This window comes from Centropristis striata, chromosome 2 (assembly GCF_030273125.1).
Source record: "Centropristis striata isolate RG_2023a ecotype Rhode Island chromosome 2, C.striata_1.0, whole genome shotgun sequence".
NCBI classification, from domain to species: Eukaryota; Metazoa; Chordata; class Actinopteri; order Perciformes; family Serranidae; genus Centropristis; species Centropristis striata.
Genome location: NC_081518.1, coordinates 12488411 through 12507127, shown reverse-complemented (window position 1 = coordinate 12507127; position 18717 = coordinate 12488411). Strand labels below are relative to the sequence as shown.

Here is an 18717-nt window from a genome sequence, read left to right as displayed (position 1 = left end):
TTTGTCTGTACTTTTTCAGATACCTTTGCCTTGTACTTTTTCTAACAAACCTGCCTTCTGTAAATCATTGTTACAATATTAATCTATGTTCTGTATGAAGAACAAATACTTTTTTTTTTAATTAATTCAGAATACTTGTAAATGTAATGTATTTTTTCTACTCCATTGTCAAAATGGTATTGTATTTGGTGAAGAATGCTATGGGACTTGTTTGGGACTCAAAACTCAAAGGAGACTTAACCCTCTGGGCCCACTTTAATTTACTACCCTTTCGAGCCCTTTGGGCTGAAAATGTCCACCTACAAAAAAATGCTATAAAAACTTTACAGATTAATATTTTTTTCTACTTTTTTCTGCATAAACCTCTTAAATAACTTCTGCCCTGCTCAAAAATATTAAACATTCAAATATTTTGAGGATTTTAACCCTTTAAATGCCAGTTTGATTGCATGATGTCACTGATGTTTTATATGAAAAAAACACAAAAATGTAGTTATTTTTCATATAATATATATTTTTTGGCTGGGTCATTGGTTTTTATCACAGCTTTGGATATGTCAAAGGTTAAGAACAAAATTGATTTTGATGCATTTTTAGTTTTTGTGTAGTGTCAGATTTAAAATGTAATACCCTTTCGAGCCCTTTGGGCTGAAAATGTCCACCTCCAAACAAAATGCTATAAAAACTTTACAGATTAATATTTTTTTCTACTTTTTTCTGCATAAACCTCTTAAACAACTTCTGCCCTGCTCAAAAATATTAAACATTCAAATATTTTGAGGATTTTAACCCTTTAAATGCCAGTTTGATTGCATGATGTCACTGATGTTTTATATGAAAAAAACACAAAAATGTAGTTATTTTTCATATAATATATTTTTTTTGGCTGGGGCATTGGTTTTTATCACAGCCTTGGATATGTCAAAGATTAAGAACAAAATTGATTTTGATGCATTTTTAGTTTTTGTGTAGTGTCAGATTTAAAATATAATACCCTTTCGAGCCCTTTGGGCTGAAAATGTCCACTTCCAGAAAAATGCTATAAAAACTTTACAGATTAATATTTTTTTCTACTTTTTTCTGCATAAACCTCTTAAAGAACTTCTGCCCTGCTCAAAACTACCAAACATTCAAAGATTTTGAGGATTTTAACCCTTTAAATGCCAGTTTGATTGCACAATGTCACTGTTTTTCAAAGAAAAACCCCCCAAAAATTGAGTTATTTTCCATATAATAAATAATTTTTGGCTGGGCCATTGGTTTTTATCACAGCCTTGGGTAGGTCAAAGATTAAGAACAAAATTGATTTTGATGCATTTTTAGTTTTTGTGTAGTGTCAGATTTAAAATGAAAAACACCCTTTTTGGCCACTTGATGGCAGACATGTCCACTTCTAAATAACGCTTTAAAATATTACTGATATATAATTTTTTCCAACTTTTTGGGGTTAAATATTTTGATCAACTTAAGTCCTGATAAAAACTATCAAATATTCAATTATTTTCAGGATTTTAACCCTTTAAATGCCAGTTTGATTCCATGATGTCACTGTTTTTCAAAGAAAAAACAAACAAAAATTGAGTTATTTTCCATTTAATAGATAATTTTTGGCTGGGGCATTTATTTTTTATCACAGTCTTGGATATGTCAAAGATTAGCAACAAAATTGATTTTGATGCATTTATAGTTTTTTTGTGTAGTGTCAGATTTAAAAATGTACTACCCTTTTATGGCAGACATGTCCACTTCCAAAAACACTATAAAACTATTACTGATATATATTTTTTCAACTTTTTTGGGTTAAATCTTTTGATCAACTTCATTCCTAATCAAAACCATCAAATATTGAATAATCATCAGGATTTTAACCCTTAAAATGCCAGTTTGACTACATTATGCTAATATTTCTTATGAAGCAGATTTGCTGTGTTTTGTTAGATGTGTGTGTGTGTTATTGCTGTTTCGTGTGTCTTGACCTCACTGTAAAACTTGAAAAGTTACAACTGTCATATACAGCCATATATGCACTCTTCCAAGTCAATAAAAACATGGGCACTTAAAAAAAAAAAGCTCCAGACAGTTTGTGCCAGGACTCCAGCCAGGTGCAGAAACTTCCAAACCGTGGTTTTTGTTTTCTCAACAGTGACCTCTTTGAAGTGCAGTAAGAGAAGAGGGACCATGTTTTTATTGACTTGAAAGAGTTAATATATGGCTCTGTATAACAGGAGTAACTTTATTAGACATTACAAGTTTTACAGTGAGGTCTAGACACACGAAACAGCAAACACACACACACATCTAACAAAACACAGCAAATCTTGTTTTCATAAGAAATATTAGCATAATGTAGTCAAACTGGCATTTTAAGGGTTAAATTCCTGATGATTATTTAATATTTGATGGTTTTGATTAGGACGGAAGTTGATCAAAAGATTTAACCCAAAAAAGTTGAAAAAAATATATATCAGTAATAGTTTTATAGTGTTTTTGGAAGTGGACATGTCTGCCATAAAAGGGTAGTACATTTTATATCTGACATTACACAAATAACTATAAATGCATCAAAATCAATTTTGTTGCTAATCTTTGACATAGCCAAGGCTGTGATAAAAAATAAATGCCCCAGCCAAAAATTATTTATTATAGGGAAAATAACTCAATTTTTGTGTGTTTTTTATTTGAAAAACAGTGATATCATGGAATCAAGCTGGCATTTAAAGGGTTAAAATCCTGAAAATAATTGAATATTTGATAGTTCTTATCAGGACTGAAGTTGATCAAAAGATTTAACCCCAAAAAGTTTGAAAAACATATATTTCAGTAATATTTTTAAAGCGTTATTTAGAAGTGGACATGTCTGCTATCAAGTGGCCAAAAAGGGGTTTTTACATTTTAAATCTGACACTACACAAAAACTAAAAATGCATCAAAATCAATTTTGTTCTTAATCTTTGACCTACCCAAGGCTGTGATAAAAACCAATGCCCCAGCCAAAAATTATCTATTTTTTTTTTTTTTTATTATTATTCTTTTTGTGTTTTTTCTTTGAAAAACAGTGACATTGTGCAATCAAACTGGCATTTAAAGGGTTAAAATTCTCAAAATCTTTGAATGTTTGGTAGTTTTGAGCAGGGCAGAAGTTGTTTTAGAGGTTTATGCAGAAAAAAGTAGAAAAAAATATTAATCTGTAAAGTTTTTATAGCATTCTTTTGGAGGTGGACATTTTCAGCCCGAAAGGGCTCGAAAGGGTAGTAAGCTTGTACACAGTGTATTATAGAGCCATAAGAAAAAATTCAATTAGAATTTCAAAATATATCAAGAAAGAAATTCTTCTTCCAAAAATCATGTCATTTGCAGTATCACAGCCAAAATTATTGCCAAAAATAAAGTGAAAAATTTCTGAAATGGCTGAAAATGTCCTTAGTGGGCCCAGAGGGTTAAGTGCAGAGACTGTTGTGGATTTTCTGTCAAGACGCTGGACACATGAAATGAAAGCACAGACACTGATTGAATATAAAGATAAGTAAAGTTGTTAATGATTGAGGAATAATAAGGAGACAGAACTCACACAAAGCTGGCAAACAAAATCATATCACATCTCTAAATCATACAGATAAACTAAGGACAAAGAAACATGGATTGGTCAATACATATCAACTTCTAGAATTACAACCAATGGCAACCAGCCAGATACTAAGTCAGATGTGGGTACAAGTGAAAGGGAAGTAATGTGTCAGACACACTAACCTCACAACACAAAAATGTGAAGGACCCCAAATCCAGATGTGACCTTTACCCCCTTAATGCGTTTTTACTCACCTCAAACCGTATCTGCTGTGTAAAGCACAGGAAATGGCCATTTCTTCAGACTAACAACGTGAAATTCTTTCCATTATTTAGGGTTGGACCGATCAACTAGAGACAAACAGAACAAGACTTACAACTGAACTTGTGACCTACAAAACCATGACTTGGTCCGACAAGATCTCTTACCTAAATGTCAGAATAGGTGATGATGTTTTCATTACCATCCTTAATGACCCATATGAGCGTTTTTGTCAGAACAACCCATATGAGCGTCTTGCGGTCTGCGTTACAGAGTGGAGCATTCTAAAAATAGCACACATGCCATTATAAATGCAAATACTGTTTGGGAATAGGCTGCATTTTCGTTTAATTTTGGCTACAAAACAACTGATCTAGGTTTAGGGCAAAAACATTCTGGTAATGCATTATAAAAGAAAGTTTAAAAAGTAAATAAATGTGTGGAAATGCCAGAAGTAAAGTAGTTATGAGGGTGACGTGAGTGAGGAACAGAAGTTTTGTTATGTTTAAATCACATTGATACACAAACACATTTCACCTGGGTGAAAAACTACTGTTTGGATCACCCAAGACGCATATTAATGGAACATATCCATCCACCGCATGTCATAGCAACACATCTGAGTATCCTGGGCTGACAAGCAGTTAACACAGCTAAAATGCAACTTGCTTGTGCTTAAATTCTCCAATAAGCTAAGCAAAAAGTACAAATGGTTGCACATGTCACACCCATAACTTATTTTTACTTTAAAATTTTAAACAATATATATATATTATTAACCGCATAACTAATAGTATTAATTGGTCAAAATGAATAGCGGGTAATTATTAGCATCCCATAAAAAAGAAAACAATGAACATTCAAATCCACAGTAACAGCATAAAGTGCCAACAAAACTTGCGAATATCCGAATATCACACATACGCGAATTCAGGACAATTGGCTCAACCACATAAATGTCTATTATTAGTTGAGGCTGTGACTTCACACGTAAAGGTCACCACAGATGAACTCCACATAATTACAAGATGCGAAATTTGCTTTTCTACCAGAAGCAAATATTTTCTTCACCCCGTTATGCTATCATAAAATTTTAAATTTGCTAAGTGTGACTGCAGCCATAAGAACTAAGGTCCCGCCTCTGACGAGGCAGAAAACAAATCATAGTTTAAGATAATGAAGTGGCATCTACGGGTGGACAGTTAGATTTCAGGAGTGGCCTGTGCCACCTCAGGCCACTCCCTGGGCACGCCCCTTTACAAGAACTTTTAATTGCTATATTTATTTCTGATCTAATTTTCTGATTTCCCATGAGGCCCCTCCTTCCTCCTCATTTTAATAAAATCCTGATGCCCTGATCCCAGTAATTTAATTTCAAATGCTCTGACCACAAGGATCCATCACTATCATACTTTGAACAAGCCCCTTCTGACCCACTACTGCCAAACTGTGTGGTCTTTTCTGTAAAACACACACACACACACACACACACACACACACACACACACACACACACACACACACACACACACACACACTCACTCACTCACTCACACACATTGAAACAGAAGGTCTTCCTGTCACAGCTGGTGATTACTACTCTCCCTGGCAGGCTCTTCTTCCCCCCTTTTTTCTCTTACCATGCAAAAAAAAACGGGCCTGCTTCGCCAGAGCATCTTAATCAATACGGGCGTGAATAGCTCCATCATTGAATTTCTTCTGGATTGATTGCCTCTGTCTCAAGCAAATTGCCTCTCAACTTTGTTCCAAACGAACTACCATTTAATGCCATATTGGCTCAAAAATGGTCAGTCGCTGCTTGAGCTCAACACAGCGGCATTAAATGAGTAAAACAGTATGCAGATGTGACCTCGCCGGTGGGTCCTCATAACTTGTCTTTGTCACTGAGGTTCATTGCAGTAAATAGAAGGCATTCTATTTTTTTCATTCCCTGCTGAAGTTTATCATCTGAATGGCACTGAGAGAGAGCAGGGAGACCTTGTTTACTGCCGACATCTCATATCTTTCTTAAATATGGATGGAAATTAGTTTGGTGCCTGCCTTTTCTGAAGGATTACCGGCCACTTTCATCTCATTGTCATATTGGATTTTTTATTCTCATTTCGATGGATGGCACTTGGACTCCATATCTCGTCGGAGTAAAACCTCTCCTGCTGCCTCTCTCGCTCCACTCGTTTCTGTTTTCAGTCTCCCTCTGCTTCCTTTATTCCAGAGTAGTTAAATCTATATCAGAGTGCGAGTATCACTCTGTTTCTGTCTCTCTCTCTTCAGTAGCTGTCTACAGGTGAAGCACAGAAAATATCAAAGCAAATTACTGTCTTGATCTTTACATGGTTTTTTCCACAACAGGGATCTTCAAGAGCACCTGCTACATTGATGTGCGCTGGTTCCCCTTTGATGAACAAAGATGTGATCTGAAGTTTGGCTCCTGGACCTACGGGAGCTTCTCTCTAGACCTGAAGATGTTGGAGGCGGATGTCAGCGGCTACATTCCCAACGGAGAGTGGGATCTTGTTGGTGAGAGGGTGCTGGAGGCCTGTGAAGTGCAGAGGATTGATATTCAGAATTCAAACTGGTGATTTCTCCAATAACTTTTTTTGCTCCATTACTGTCAAAGTAGACTTTGTTATGTTTTCGGCTCACAGACGTTCCAGGGCGGAAAAACGACCGCTCCTACGAATGCTGCGAGGAGACATACCCTGACATCACCTTCACCGTGGTAATGCGGAGACGGACCCTGTACTACGGCCTCAACCTGCTCATCCCATGTGTCCTGATCTCCACTCTGGCCTTGCTCGTCTTCCTTCTGCCTGCTGACTCTGGGGAGAAGATCTCATTGGGTTAGGAGGAACACACACACACACACACACACACACAGATATTGTCACATTACGTTTCCAAGTATTGTAATTAATAATTTTGAGACAACAAAACTAAGAAACAACACATGTGGAACTAGGTAGTAAAAATAAGTGTTAAACAAACCAGAATATATTGGATATTTTAGATTATTCAAAGTAGCTACTTATAAATTAAAGCAACTTCAAGGCACTCTCATTTTGTGTTGAGGTTGGCGGCCCCTGAGTACAAAAGTGGCTATTTCTATGAGCATCAGACTCCCTTTACAAAACCAAAAATTGTCCGCTCTGCTTGGCTCAGTCCTGCTTCTGGTTCTTCCCTCAAATGGGACCCACCACAACACAGAGTCTAACACAAAGTCCATGCAAGCACCAAAAAAAGCAAGAGAAGAAATCTAGTGAAGCCTGTTGTGTTAAACTGGAATGTGACCGACATCAGGAGGGGAATCTAGGTTCAACCTTGGCAGTGCAGTTCGAGGGAACTTTATTTGGTTTTGGGCATCAAATGGTGTTGATTTTAATCAATAGTAAATATGGCGGTACAAAGCAAAGGTGCACAACTAATAATTCCTTTCTACTAACCAAGAGCGATGCAGAGGCGGCCAACTAACTGACTGTAAGCTCAGCTAAGGGCAATCCAGCTAGCTGTAACTTAGCTACGCTGCACTGATCTAGTGTAAATTTCTTCTTACCTTTATGTGGTAATGATTAAACCTGAACAAGATGTCAACATGATGCTGGTTAATCAAGTTCAGTGTCTCATGGGCTGTCCTCTCTGCCAAAGAAAACAAACAGGGAAATATGGTAACAAATAACTAAATAATTGATTTTAAAGTTAAGTTTTAAACATTATGTTACTCGTAACAACAAAAGATGGTGTGCTGCAAGCGATTACTTTGTAATGTCTTATGTGAGCAATGGAATGCTGACCGCAGTTCACTCAATGACCACCAGCACCAATAATAACAAGGATTTTTTGAAAATTCCACATAGTATTTTTAATGAGAGTAACTGAGCATATGTACAATATTGTCTAAGCTGTATCCATTTATTTTTATTGTAAACTGAAGCAAAGATGCATTTCTCTTGTTGCCACATCTTTTTGTCTCTTGGCAGCTGCTCGGGAGAAGTGTTTCAAATTTGTAGTCCATATGAATCAGAAATGTCCTCCTATACATTATTTATCAGCCTTATAGGAGAATTTCAGTTGGACTGACCTCAGTGACCTGCAGTGCAGCTCTCAACTTCAACAGACAACTTTTTATCAATACCAACTCAACACACATAACTCACCCACCATAATCTCTGATGCTGCCATTGCACTGGTAAAATAAAATGTGTATGTGTTCAGCCTGTGTGATATATTTGTCCACCTCTGCTCTAAACACGAAGTTGCTCAGATCCTGACATAACATAAGAGCTGAGCTTTTGCCCCATATCAGATTTTCACATTGGAACTATTTAATAGTTTATTTTTCTTGTTGATGAGTGCCCTTAGTGAGGTGACAGATTTTTTTAAATTAATTTACTTCTTACTCTTATTTGACACCATCACTGCCATAATGACACAACCTTTGAAACCATGAATGCTGCTATATCTTGTAATTTTATATGCAAATGTTTCCAGGTTCCCAGGCTTCCTGCCATCTTGACTTAACTGTGTTTTAACACAGGTGGAAGAATACAGCTGAATGAGATCATAATCAGATCAAGTCTTGTTTCAGCCAAAGTGGTTTGGACACAGAGCTAACCTTTCTATTATTCTCCAATTTTTCTCCATCTGCAGTAACTTTATATCTGACACTGTTTGTCTCTCGGGTGCTCAATCTTCATGTGGATAAAAACAACAATAGTTTTTCATTAATCCACTTCCTCTCTGGCCTTGTGAAGTAATCTGATAATCAGCACTGAGTGACTGACTTAACTGTCAGTGGACCGAGAAAATGGTTTAATCTTATCTCAATTGTCACAGTTGACTCGAACGTTTGAGCTCATTTCATGCATAAATTACACAGGCTTAGTTGAGACAGTATCTGCTGTGTGTGTGTGCGTGTGTGTACTATATGTGGGAATGTGTGGGGGAGGGAGGGGGTGTTGATTTATGCAGTCCGTGCCTTCTTCATATCATTAGAGTCCCGCATCGCAGCTGGATTCCTTCATTAAGTAAACAGTGCTTTAGAGCCAGATGTGTTTGTGTGTGTGTGTGTGTGTGTGTGTGTGTGTGTGTGTGTGTGTGTGTGTGTGTGCATTGTGATGTTTTGATATCTCTTAGAGAGAGGAAATAAGAATTGCTCATGCAAAGTGTAATATGCTGTTATGAAGATCTTAATGCTCCTTAAATGTGCTTGAAAGGGTTTTTATTCTGTCGTTCACAGCACACAATAGGCGTACGTGATGAGTTATATTCTGTGTGAGTGTGTGTGTGTGTGTGTGTGTGTGGTCACAGATCTACTGTATATGAAGTTAATATATGAGCCCCGCCAAGCGTTTGCCATTATTATCATTATTATTTGAAAATGGTGAACACTCGTTGAGTAATGTGTTTTCATAGCAGCGCTTTATTCCCAGATTTAATATCAATAAATTTGGCCTGCCATGTGAATTACATTTGTAAAATGCACAAATGGATAAACGGGAATATTACTGTGTGTGTGGATATTTTCTCTTCTACTCTCTGCATTTTGCATCTGCATTTTTATATCAGTGCTGTAAAAGGGTTGTTTGTATTAGAAGATTCATCAGCAGCACTGTGTTTAGGTTTCACATAATTATTATAATACTAACATCTGAAGAGTTAATTTAAAGAAACATACATCTGTTTTAACTTGCTTTCCTAATTGATGTTTTTTTGTTTGTTTTTCTGGTGCAATCCAGGGAATATGAACCAAACTGCTGTTTGGTTGTTTTAATAAGGTCTCCAACTTTTTTTGATTTGTCTTTAATCTATTTACTTATTTATTTATTTGGTGCAATCAATGGGTTAATCCATTATAAGAATGGCTTTTATCTATTGTGAACTCTTCACCGTATTTCCCCATATTTACCTACTCACTAAAGGGTTTACTTTCACATTATTCTTTTTTTAAATTTTCACCTTTGTGATATCTGCCTGAATCACATACAATGGGAGTGAATAGAATTAAATTTAGGTTGTTTGCCACTGACTCATAGAAATACATTTATGACTGTTTTACTGAATGTTGTGAAACAGGACTACATGGTTAGGTTTAAGAAATGGTAATGGTTACATACTAATGTAGTTACGTACTTAAGTCAAAATAAGTCACTGTTTACTTTTTGGTTTCATCAGGTACACAAACAGTGGTCTCCTGGGTCAAAAGTCCTGCAGTGCTTTGTTCAGGCTGTCCTCATTAACAGTTTATGACTTCCTATGAAAATGCCCTGGAATGTGTTGTATGTATCCCATTTTTTTTTACCAGGGAAGAAGCAACGTAATGTTAAAACTCAAGGATTTTCTAACAGGAACTGGTGCTCAAGTCCCGTTGTTGGAAGATTTTTAAGATCTTTTTTCCACACCTTAGGAAAGCAATTTTGGTGCCTAACCTTAAGGAAGCGGTTGTCACGTGTCAGCAATGTATTGCTTACGCAGACAACCTAGAAGTGTGTGAGAGAGGTGAAAATAACATTTACATTAAAAAAAAAAAGCAAATTAATGTCTGGTCAATAATTGTATGCAGAGTAACTGCTTTTTAGTCTCACCCACAACTATTTTCATGGCTAAAAAACAACTAAGCAGAAAGATTCCATGCTTTTCTTATAATTTGTGTTAACTCATGTTTTCATATTATTCTCTCTAAAATAGTCAATAAAAAGATTCACATGGTCCTCGTTGTTACACAGATTTAAAAATAATTAAGAAAACATAAAAGCAGCTGTTAAGTGTTTGTCAGGGGTGTTGAATTTTAACCATGTGCCTGCAGTTAATTAAAAAGTGACTCTTAATCCTGCTGAGAAGTTCAGTCTTTTTAAGGAAGACAGCCAAAAAGCCAGTGGCTTAGCGATGTCAGCTCATTAGTGGAAACTCTGCTCGCTGGTATTTTAAGCATACCTGTTTGTGCTTCTGTGCTTGTACCTGCTCAGGAGATGTAGTCAGTGACTGTGACACACTATGAGCTTCAACAGCGACACAATTCTAATTTTGGTGATTCTTCTTCACATTTGGCTGCAGTGCTGTACCATATTGTGGAGGAGTGCCATAACATTTGAAACAAGGCAAATTAGCATAACAATGTAAGGCATCACAAATGCACCAAATTTATTGGAGCAGTTCAGGAGCAAAATGTGAGCAGCAAAAAGGTTTATAATGCAATGAGAAACACTTGAATTAAGCTAAACAAAGGGTATTCATGATCCTCAAAATCTGGGAGAAGCCCACTAAATCTTCTGCATATTGCTACAAAGTCAGATTTAAGGATGAAAAAGTGTGTTTGTCTGTCACATAACATCCAGTTTACACAGTCTTGTGTCAGATTTCACATCAAAGAATCATGAGTCCCTGTCATAACTGTGTAATTTGAATATGTTGCATTGCACTTAATAGTTTTGTTGTGCTCACTGAGATTTGGTCCCCTCCCCAGGCATCACAGTCCTGCTCTCCCTGACTGTCTTCATGCTGCTGGTTGCAGAGATTATGCCCGCCACATCGGACTCGGTGCCTTTAATAGGTAAGCCAGGCTCAAGTTAAAAGCAGTTGCTACGGATGTCAACTGCTATCAGCGGGAAGACACGGGTGAAAATTTGTGTAGTCATTTTTCATCAGGGGTTCTCTCATATCGCAGGGTTACTAAGTTTAAAAAGCCATCCAATATTTTGATTTTTTTATATAGAGATGTGAAATGAAAAGTAGTTTTTTGTCTCTGTGTCACATGACATGAAAAGTGTGCACAAGATGTGTTAACTTGCTCTTTTCCATCTACTGAAACCTTTTATTTTACAACTCCAATTCCCCCCAAAAATTGGGACTGTCTAAATAAAACAAAGTGCAATCATTTCTTAATCCTTTTTTTGGATTATGCAAAAACAAAATATTTGATGTTCAAACTAATTCACTTTATTATTTATTGTAAATACAATACAATACAAAACAATCTTTCTAAATGTTATGCCTTCAAAGAAGTTGGGACAGGAACATGTTTACCACTGTGTTATATCACCTTTTCTTAATCATCACTTAATTAGCATTTTCAACTGAGGACATTAATTGTTGAAATTCTTTCCTATTCTTGCTTGATATACGACTTCAGTTGCTCAACAGTTTGGGATCTCTGTTGTCTTAATTTATGCTTCATAATGTGCCACACGTTTTCAATGGGAAACCGGTAATCTGGACTTCAGGTGGACCAGTCTAGTACCTGCACTCTGTTCCTTCGAAGCCATGCTGTTGTAACGTGCAGAATGTGTCTCGGGATTGTATCGCTGAAATAAGCAGGGTCGTGGATGGTGGCATTTGTTGCTCCAAAACCTGTCTGTACATTTCAGCATTTATGGTGCATGTAACAATTACCCATGATGCCAGAGGGGAGCACTAACAAACCCCCATACGATCGCAGATCAGATCACAGCCAGAGTCCGCCCGTTTCTCTCTCAGGCCAACACGGAGGTGCTGATGCATGCTTTTATCTCTTGTCGTTTAGACTATTGTCATGCCCTGCTCTCTGGTCATCCCAAAAAGAGCATCCACAATTTACAATTACTACAAAACTCAGCTGCATGTGTGCTGACGAGGACCAGAGGGCGAGACCACATTACACCGGTTTTAAAATCACTGCATTGGCTCCCCGTGTGTTTCAGGATTGATTTTAAGGTTCTTTTATTAGTTTTTAAATGTCTTAACGGTCTTGGGCCATCTTATCTATCGGATATGCTTTTATCATACCCTCGCGGGTCCTGAGGTCCTCTGGCACCGGCCTTTTAATTATTCCAAGAGTTAAAGCTAAAACCTACGGGAAGGCTGCATTCAGCCATTATGGCCCGCGCCTATGGAACAGCCTGCCAGAGGGCATCAGGACCGCAGAGACTGTTGATGTTTTTAAAAGGAGGCTCAAGACCCACCTGTTTGGTCTAGCTTTTAACTGATTACTCTAGTTTTTATCTGTCCTGTTGTCTTTTAGTCTTTTAGTTTTTATCCAGTCCTGACGTCTTTTAGTCTTTTACTTTTTATCCTGTCCTGATGTCTTTAAGCCTTTTAGTTTTTTATCCTGTCCTGATGTCTTTTAGCCTTTTAGTTTTTATCCTGTCCTGATGTCTTTTAGCCTTTTAGTTTTTATCCTGTCCTGATGTCTTTTAGCCTTTTAGTTTTTATCCTGTCCTGATGTCTTTTAGTCTTTTAGTTTTTAGCTCCAGTGTTCCCTCATGGGGGCCTCCTCACTGAGGGGTGTGTGTTCAGTCTGCCCGTGGGGATGTGGTCTTGGAGACTCCCTGGGCCCGGGGGACTAGGCGGCTCTGCACCATGTGTGGAGACCGCCCCGGTCTACCCGGGTCCTGGTGGTCTCTGTGACGCCGTCCTCTATGGCTGTGGGCTCTGCCACCTCTCAGTGTGGATGCTCCCACAGGTTGCTTTTTCCTCATCTGGATCCTCGGTGCCTTGCCATGTCTCTACACTGTCAATCAATATGTGCTGTGTGTGAGTCTGAGTGTGTGAGTCTGAGTGTGTGCTTGTGTGCGTGCGTGTCTATGTGCGTGTGTGTGTACATACAGATGTGTATGTGGGGATGGGAGGGGTGGGTTCTGTCATTTTTATTGTCTGTTTTTATCCTTATTTTTTGTAAAGCACTTTGTGTTACATTTCTATGCATGAAAAGCGCTATATAAATAAATAAAGTTTGAGATGCTGCTGCTTTGCGCTGGTAACAATCTGGATGGTCCTTTTCGGAGGACATGCAGTCCAGAGAAATTGGCGGCGTTTCAGGAAATTGTTGAGACATGGTTTTCTCTTTCTATGGTAGAGTCTTAACTTGTGTTTGTAGTTTCAGTGACGAACTGAAGTGTTCCTCAGCCTATGTAGTAATGTCCTTTATATAATCAGTATAAACACATTACTACACATACAAACAATCAGTTTTTAATGCAGAGCCGCTGAAGGATCGAAGATCACGGGGATCCAATGTTTTTTGGCCTTGTCCCGTACATTCAGAAATTACTTTGATTCTCCAGATCTATTAATGATGTTTTGGATTGTAGATGGAGAAATCCATAAATTCCTGCAAGAATGCATTGACACACATTGTTCTAAAACTGTTGAATTATTGGCCCATGCAGTTTTTTACATAATGGTGAACCTCGCTCCATCCTGAGCCTTTCAACGATGACCATTTCAAACTCAATTGTGGTACTTTCACCTTTTAACCTGTGAAAAGTTACTAATAAATGTTTTTGAGTGTTCTACAACTTCCCCAGTCTTTTGTTGCCCCTTCCACAACTTTTTAAAAATGTGTTGCTGTATTCTAAATTCAGAATGAGCATATATTTGCAATAATCCATAAGGTAAAACATTAAATATATCGTTGTTGTATTGTTTTCAATTTAGAAATATGTCAAAAGGTTTAGAAAATGATTGTACTCTGTTTTATTTATGTATTACACAGTGTCCCAACCTTATTTTGAAATCTGGGGTGTATCCTTCTGTTTTCTCCTTTCTCCTTGTGCATATATCTTACTACCTGACATCTTGATATTTCTTCTCCAACCAGCCCAGTACTTTGCCACCACCATGGTCATTGTCGGTCTCTCAGTAATCGCTACAGTTCTGGTCCTACAGTATCACCACCATGACCCTGATGGAAGCAAGATGCCGAAGTGGGTGAGTGTTGTTTCATGTTACACAGTTATCTGTGATTATAAGTACTATGATATCATTAACGCCACTTTACCATCTAGCCACACCCCAAAACTGTGGAGAACATCCTGACAAACATCCTTTGATTGCTCTGCTTTTGTTTTGTTTTTAATCATATTATAGTCAATCTTACTTCACTTACAGTGGTTTATGAGTGTCCATCAAGCATGTCTAACAGGCAGAAATGTGCTACATTTTCATATCATGATTAAAATTACCCAAATTATCACGCAGTTCAGTGTTATCGTGGTATGGTAAAAATGTGCTGAATTGTTAAAAAAGTACTGATTGAAATCAAGTTTACTTTGAGAATCACCATAACATTTGCACTGTGCAGTTTTTGTTTGCATGAACATTAAAGTAATAACATAGCCAATGCTTTATGTACTGTAAACTTATGAAAACCATTTTAAATGTGCATTTACATGGGAACAATGGCACCATGTGGCCATAATGGGTAACTGCACTTTTGTGCACATTGCAGGTCAGAAAATGGCAACAGATTTATTAACTTTCTGTGTCTGAGGTGCTGAGGTGAAGTCTGTAAAAGACTTTTCACCCCTTTTAGGTAGCCAATTGGGCAATATAAAAACAGACTGTCTAATGTGTCTTCCTTTCAGATGGTCTCCTGATATAATAACATAATGTAAAGGTCAAAAGACATATATCATCTGCAGTGAAATGATTAAATCTTTTGTACATAAATTGTTGACCAATATACCAAGATACCAATCAGAAACTTGTGTTTTCTGGGGTAAAATCAGCTTTTTATTGTGATTAGAGCTGCTCAGATTACTTGAGTAATCGATTAGTCATTCGTCAGAAAACTAATAGCCAACCACTTTGATAATCTATCAATCATTAAAAATACATTTTAATGCAAAAATAGCATAAAATGTTGATTTCAGCCTCTCAGATATGTTGATTAACAATCAAGCCGTTGTTGTGATTGGACAGTTTTAGGAAAAGTGAAGCTAACAAGTGGAGGATCTCTCTGAAATGTTGAGCTAATTTGGCTTCTGTAAAAGTTGTGGTACCTCCAGCCTATTTTTTTTATTTCTAATTAATTTCTGTTTGATCCTAAAGACCCGTGTGTTCCTGCTGAATTGGTGTGCCTGGTTCCTGCGCATGAAGCGGCCTGGTGAGGACAAAGTGCGTCCAGCCTGCCATAACAAAGCTCCACGGAACAGCCTGACCAGCATGGAGCTCAACGCCAGCGCCTCAGCTTCCCAATCCACCAACGGCAACATGCTCTATGTTGGCGTCCGTACCCTGGAGAGCATCCCCTACTCCACAGTCGCCACCTCTCCTGACTCCGGCGTTCTCTGTGGACGGCTGGTTGCACGAACAGGTGAGGATGAGATTCTCCTCCCTGCAGGTCCGAGCTCCTCAGCGGGCGGAGTGGAACCGGAGCTGGCCAAGATCCTGGATGAGGTGCGCTATATCGCCAAACGCTTCCGTGACCAAGACGAGGACGAGTCTGTGTGCAACGAGTGGAAATTTGCTGCGTCTGTCATCGACCGGCTTTGTCTCATGGCTTTCTCACTCTTCACTATCCTCTGCACCATCGGGATCCTCATGTCAGCACCCAACTTCGTTGATGCCATTTCCAAAGACTTTTTCAATTAAGGACTTCATCAGGAAACAGAAATAAAAGCTGATACCAATCTCTCTTATCACATAATAGTAATTTGTAAACTCATGGTGCGCTAATTTGGATATAGTTAAAGGGGAAATTGTGTTTCCTAATGTTTTTGTGTCTAAGTGATTTGGGGACAACATTTTTTGCTACAGTATCAAGAGAGAGTGTAGCAACACAGTACCTTCAAAGGCACCAGACTGCTTTGACAAATACGGGGAGTCTGGTCCGCTGCTGAGCTGACCAATTAGTTTGTTTGAGTTGTTGTGTAACTTTGATGTTTTGGCTTTGTAACCAGCAAAACTAACAAACTAACAAACAGATTTAGGCAGCGGGAGGCCTGCAACTCTTGTGATCTGTGAGGTGAAATGGCCATTTTTGTCAATAGAGGCTGGTGGATTTGAAGAGAGCAGAGATGGAACAGCTTCAGTTCTCCATCATTAAGGGCTGTCTGACAGCAAGGTATAGCTGTAAAAATGTTCGGTAACGCTTTATAATAAGGTCCTTAATAACCATTAATTAACAAGTAATAAGGCATTGTTCTCGCTTTAGATCCGGTAGTTGCAAAAAGCATAGTTAACTTATAGTTAACTTATCATAGATGAGCAATAAAGTATATTTTAATATCAATAAGCAAACAAAATAAGATTAATAAAGGCATGGCAAAGACATAATGGGTGGGTCATGGGTGTTTGTAATGCCATTATTAACACTTATATAAGCTTATAAACACACAATAATGTTAATAAGCATCTTGTAAGGACTTACAAGGGCCTTATTACTTGTTAATTAATGGTTATTACAAGGACCTTAATATAAAGCGTTACCAAATGTTCTTTATATCACATACATTTAAACAGATTTTTAGGTGGGCCTTTTTGAACACACTTACAATAACAATTTGAGCCAGTGGCAGAACAAACACTTAAAGTGGATACACATTGATGGTATATAATTGCCCCATGCATTAACATTTTAGTCTGCTTCATGGCTGCCGGCTGCAGCGCTCTCTCTCAATACTGGACCAGTTTCAAAAATATATTCCTGTTAGTTATTTAGACACAAAAGTATGGTAAAATACAGTTGAGGTTGAAAAATGAAAGAATTCCCCTTAAAGTCTGCTATATGGGACTTGTATATCACTAAATATTTAACCAAACTTGAAAGAAGTTAAATTCAGAACTTCAGGCAAAATATATGGTCACATTGTGGTCGTGTAAAATGACCAGATTTGGCTTTTTATATTATAAAGCCTGATGGCATATTAAAAGACAACATTTAAATGTCATCCTCTTATACTAGTATAAAATGAAAAATACTCTGGAACGTTGTTTAAATGGTGTCGTCTGCTCACCAACGAAGAATGCAACTGTGGTTTGTCATGTGATGTTACGTGTGTATTATTCATTATGATGCATCTATTCTCACTAAAATCTTCTCCTTATACAAAACCTAACAATTACAATATCCTGTATTGAAATGTATTGTTGTATCACATGAGTACTCATAACTCGTATATCCAAAACAGTTGTGTGAAGTTGTAAATTGCATTTTTATTAATACAAATTAGTGTTGATTTTACTTATTTCCTCTTGCTTATTTTTAGTATAACATTTTATGATAATAAAATATTTACTGTGAGGTCAAAAAGTCGGCTTTTCTTTTCCGCTAATTCACATTTATGTTGTTTTTGCTGTACTGTGACGTTTCATAAATAAATGTATTTTTTCTATTTGAAATGAGGACAGCATATCCAAATGTGTTCTTGCTGAATATAACGGTATTTTGTATACTAATATAATTATACCGCTGCTCCATCTGAGTTTTTCGATTTGTTCTACAAATGATAACCTTGACCTTTGCTTTCTGAAACAAAAAAAAAGAGATGCACTGATACGGCTGGCTTTTTGACATCCATCTAGCAAACCCCCCAAAAAATAACTCTGGGTGGATAAAACACAGAAGTAAAACTTCTGTATTCGGAGGACAATGAGTCATCAGATTGCCCCTATCTGATCTTGCAAGAGAGAATGAACAAGAAAGTTGTTCCAACCAGAGTCAGAAAATATAGCCTTGAGACAACAAATCAATTTTTAAGGGAACTAGCTTGCACATCACTTTCCCCATTCTATAAATGAAAAAAAAAACAATTCCAAGGATAAGTTGAACAACTTCTGTGGTTGTTGAAACTTTAAGAAGGAATCTTATGATTGACACAAGACATCTAGGAAGATAATCTCCAGCTTTTATAACTTGCCCGATCACAAGTAATTTTAATTAAATGTATTCAGAAGTACATATATTGCAGGAAAACAGCCCCTGGAAGTTATTCTGTAATGTGTTATTGGATTAAAACAGATGCATTTATGTGTAGTTTGGACTTTCTATAAACTATTGAGTATTTTTTTGTCTACAATAATACATCAATTCAACAATTCATCAACAATTTTTGTAAGCGTATCATATTTTGTTGATACCATTATCTGTGATTTTAACAAGCTGCCTCATAAATATAGTC

General features: G+C 37.2%; 1 protein-coding gene across 2 annotated transcripts in view; it reads left to right on the top strand.

Moving 5' to 3' along the window:
• LOC131993679 (neuronal acetylcholine receptor subunit alpha-7-like) overlaps positions 1-16892 on the top strand; it is a 32298-nt gene extending 15406 nt beyond the window's left edge. For both annotated transcript variants that reach the window (XM_059359675.1, XM_059359682.1), the window contains exons 6-10: positions 6197-6364; positions 6493-6687; positions 11304-11390; positions 14415-14524; positions 15647-16892. In XM_059359675.1, the coding sequence (XP_059215658.1) occupies positions 6197-6364; positions 6493-6687; positions 11304-11390; positions 14415-14524; positions 15647-16189 (1103 nt within the window). In that variant the 3' untranslated portion in view covers positions 16190-16892. The remainder of the gene's footprint in view (positions 1-6196; positions 6365-6492; positions 6688-11303; positions 11391-14414; positions 14525-15646) is intronic.
• The last annotated feature ends 1825 nt before the right edge of the window (positions 16893-18717 follow it).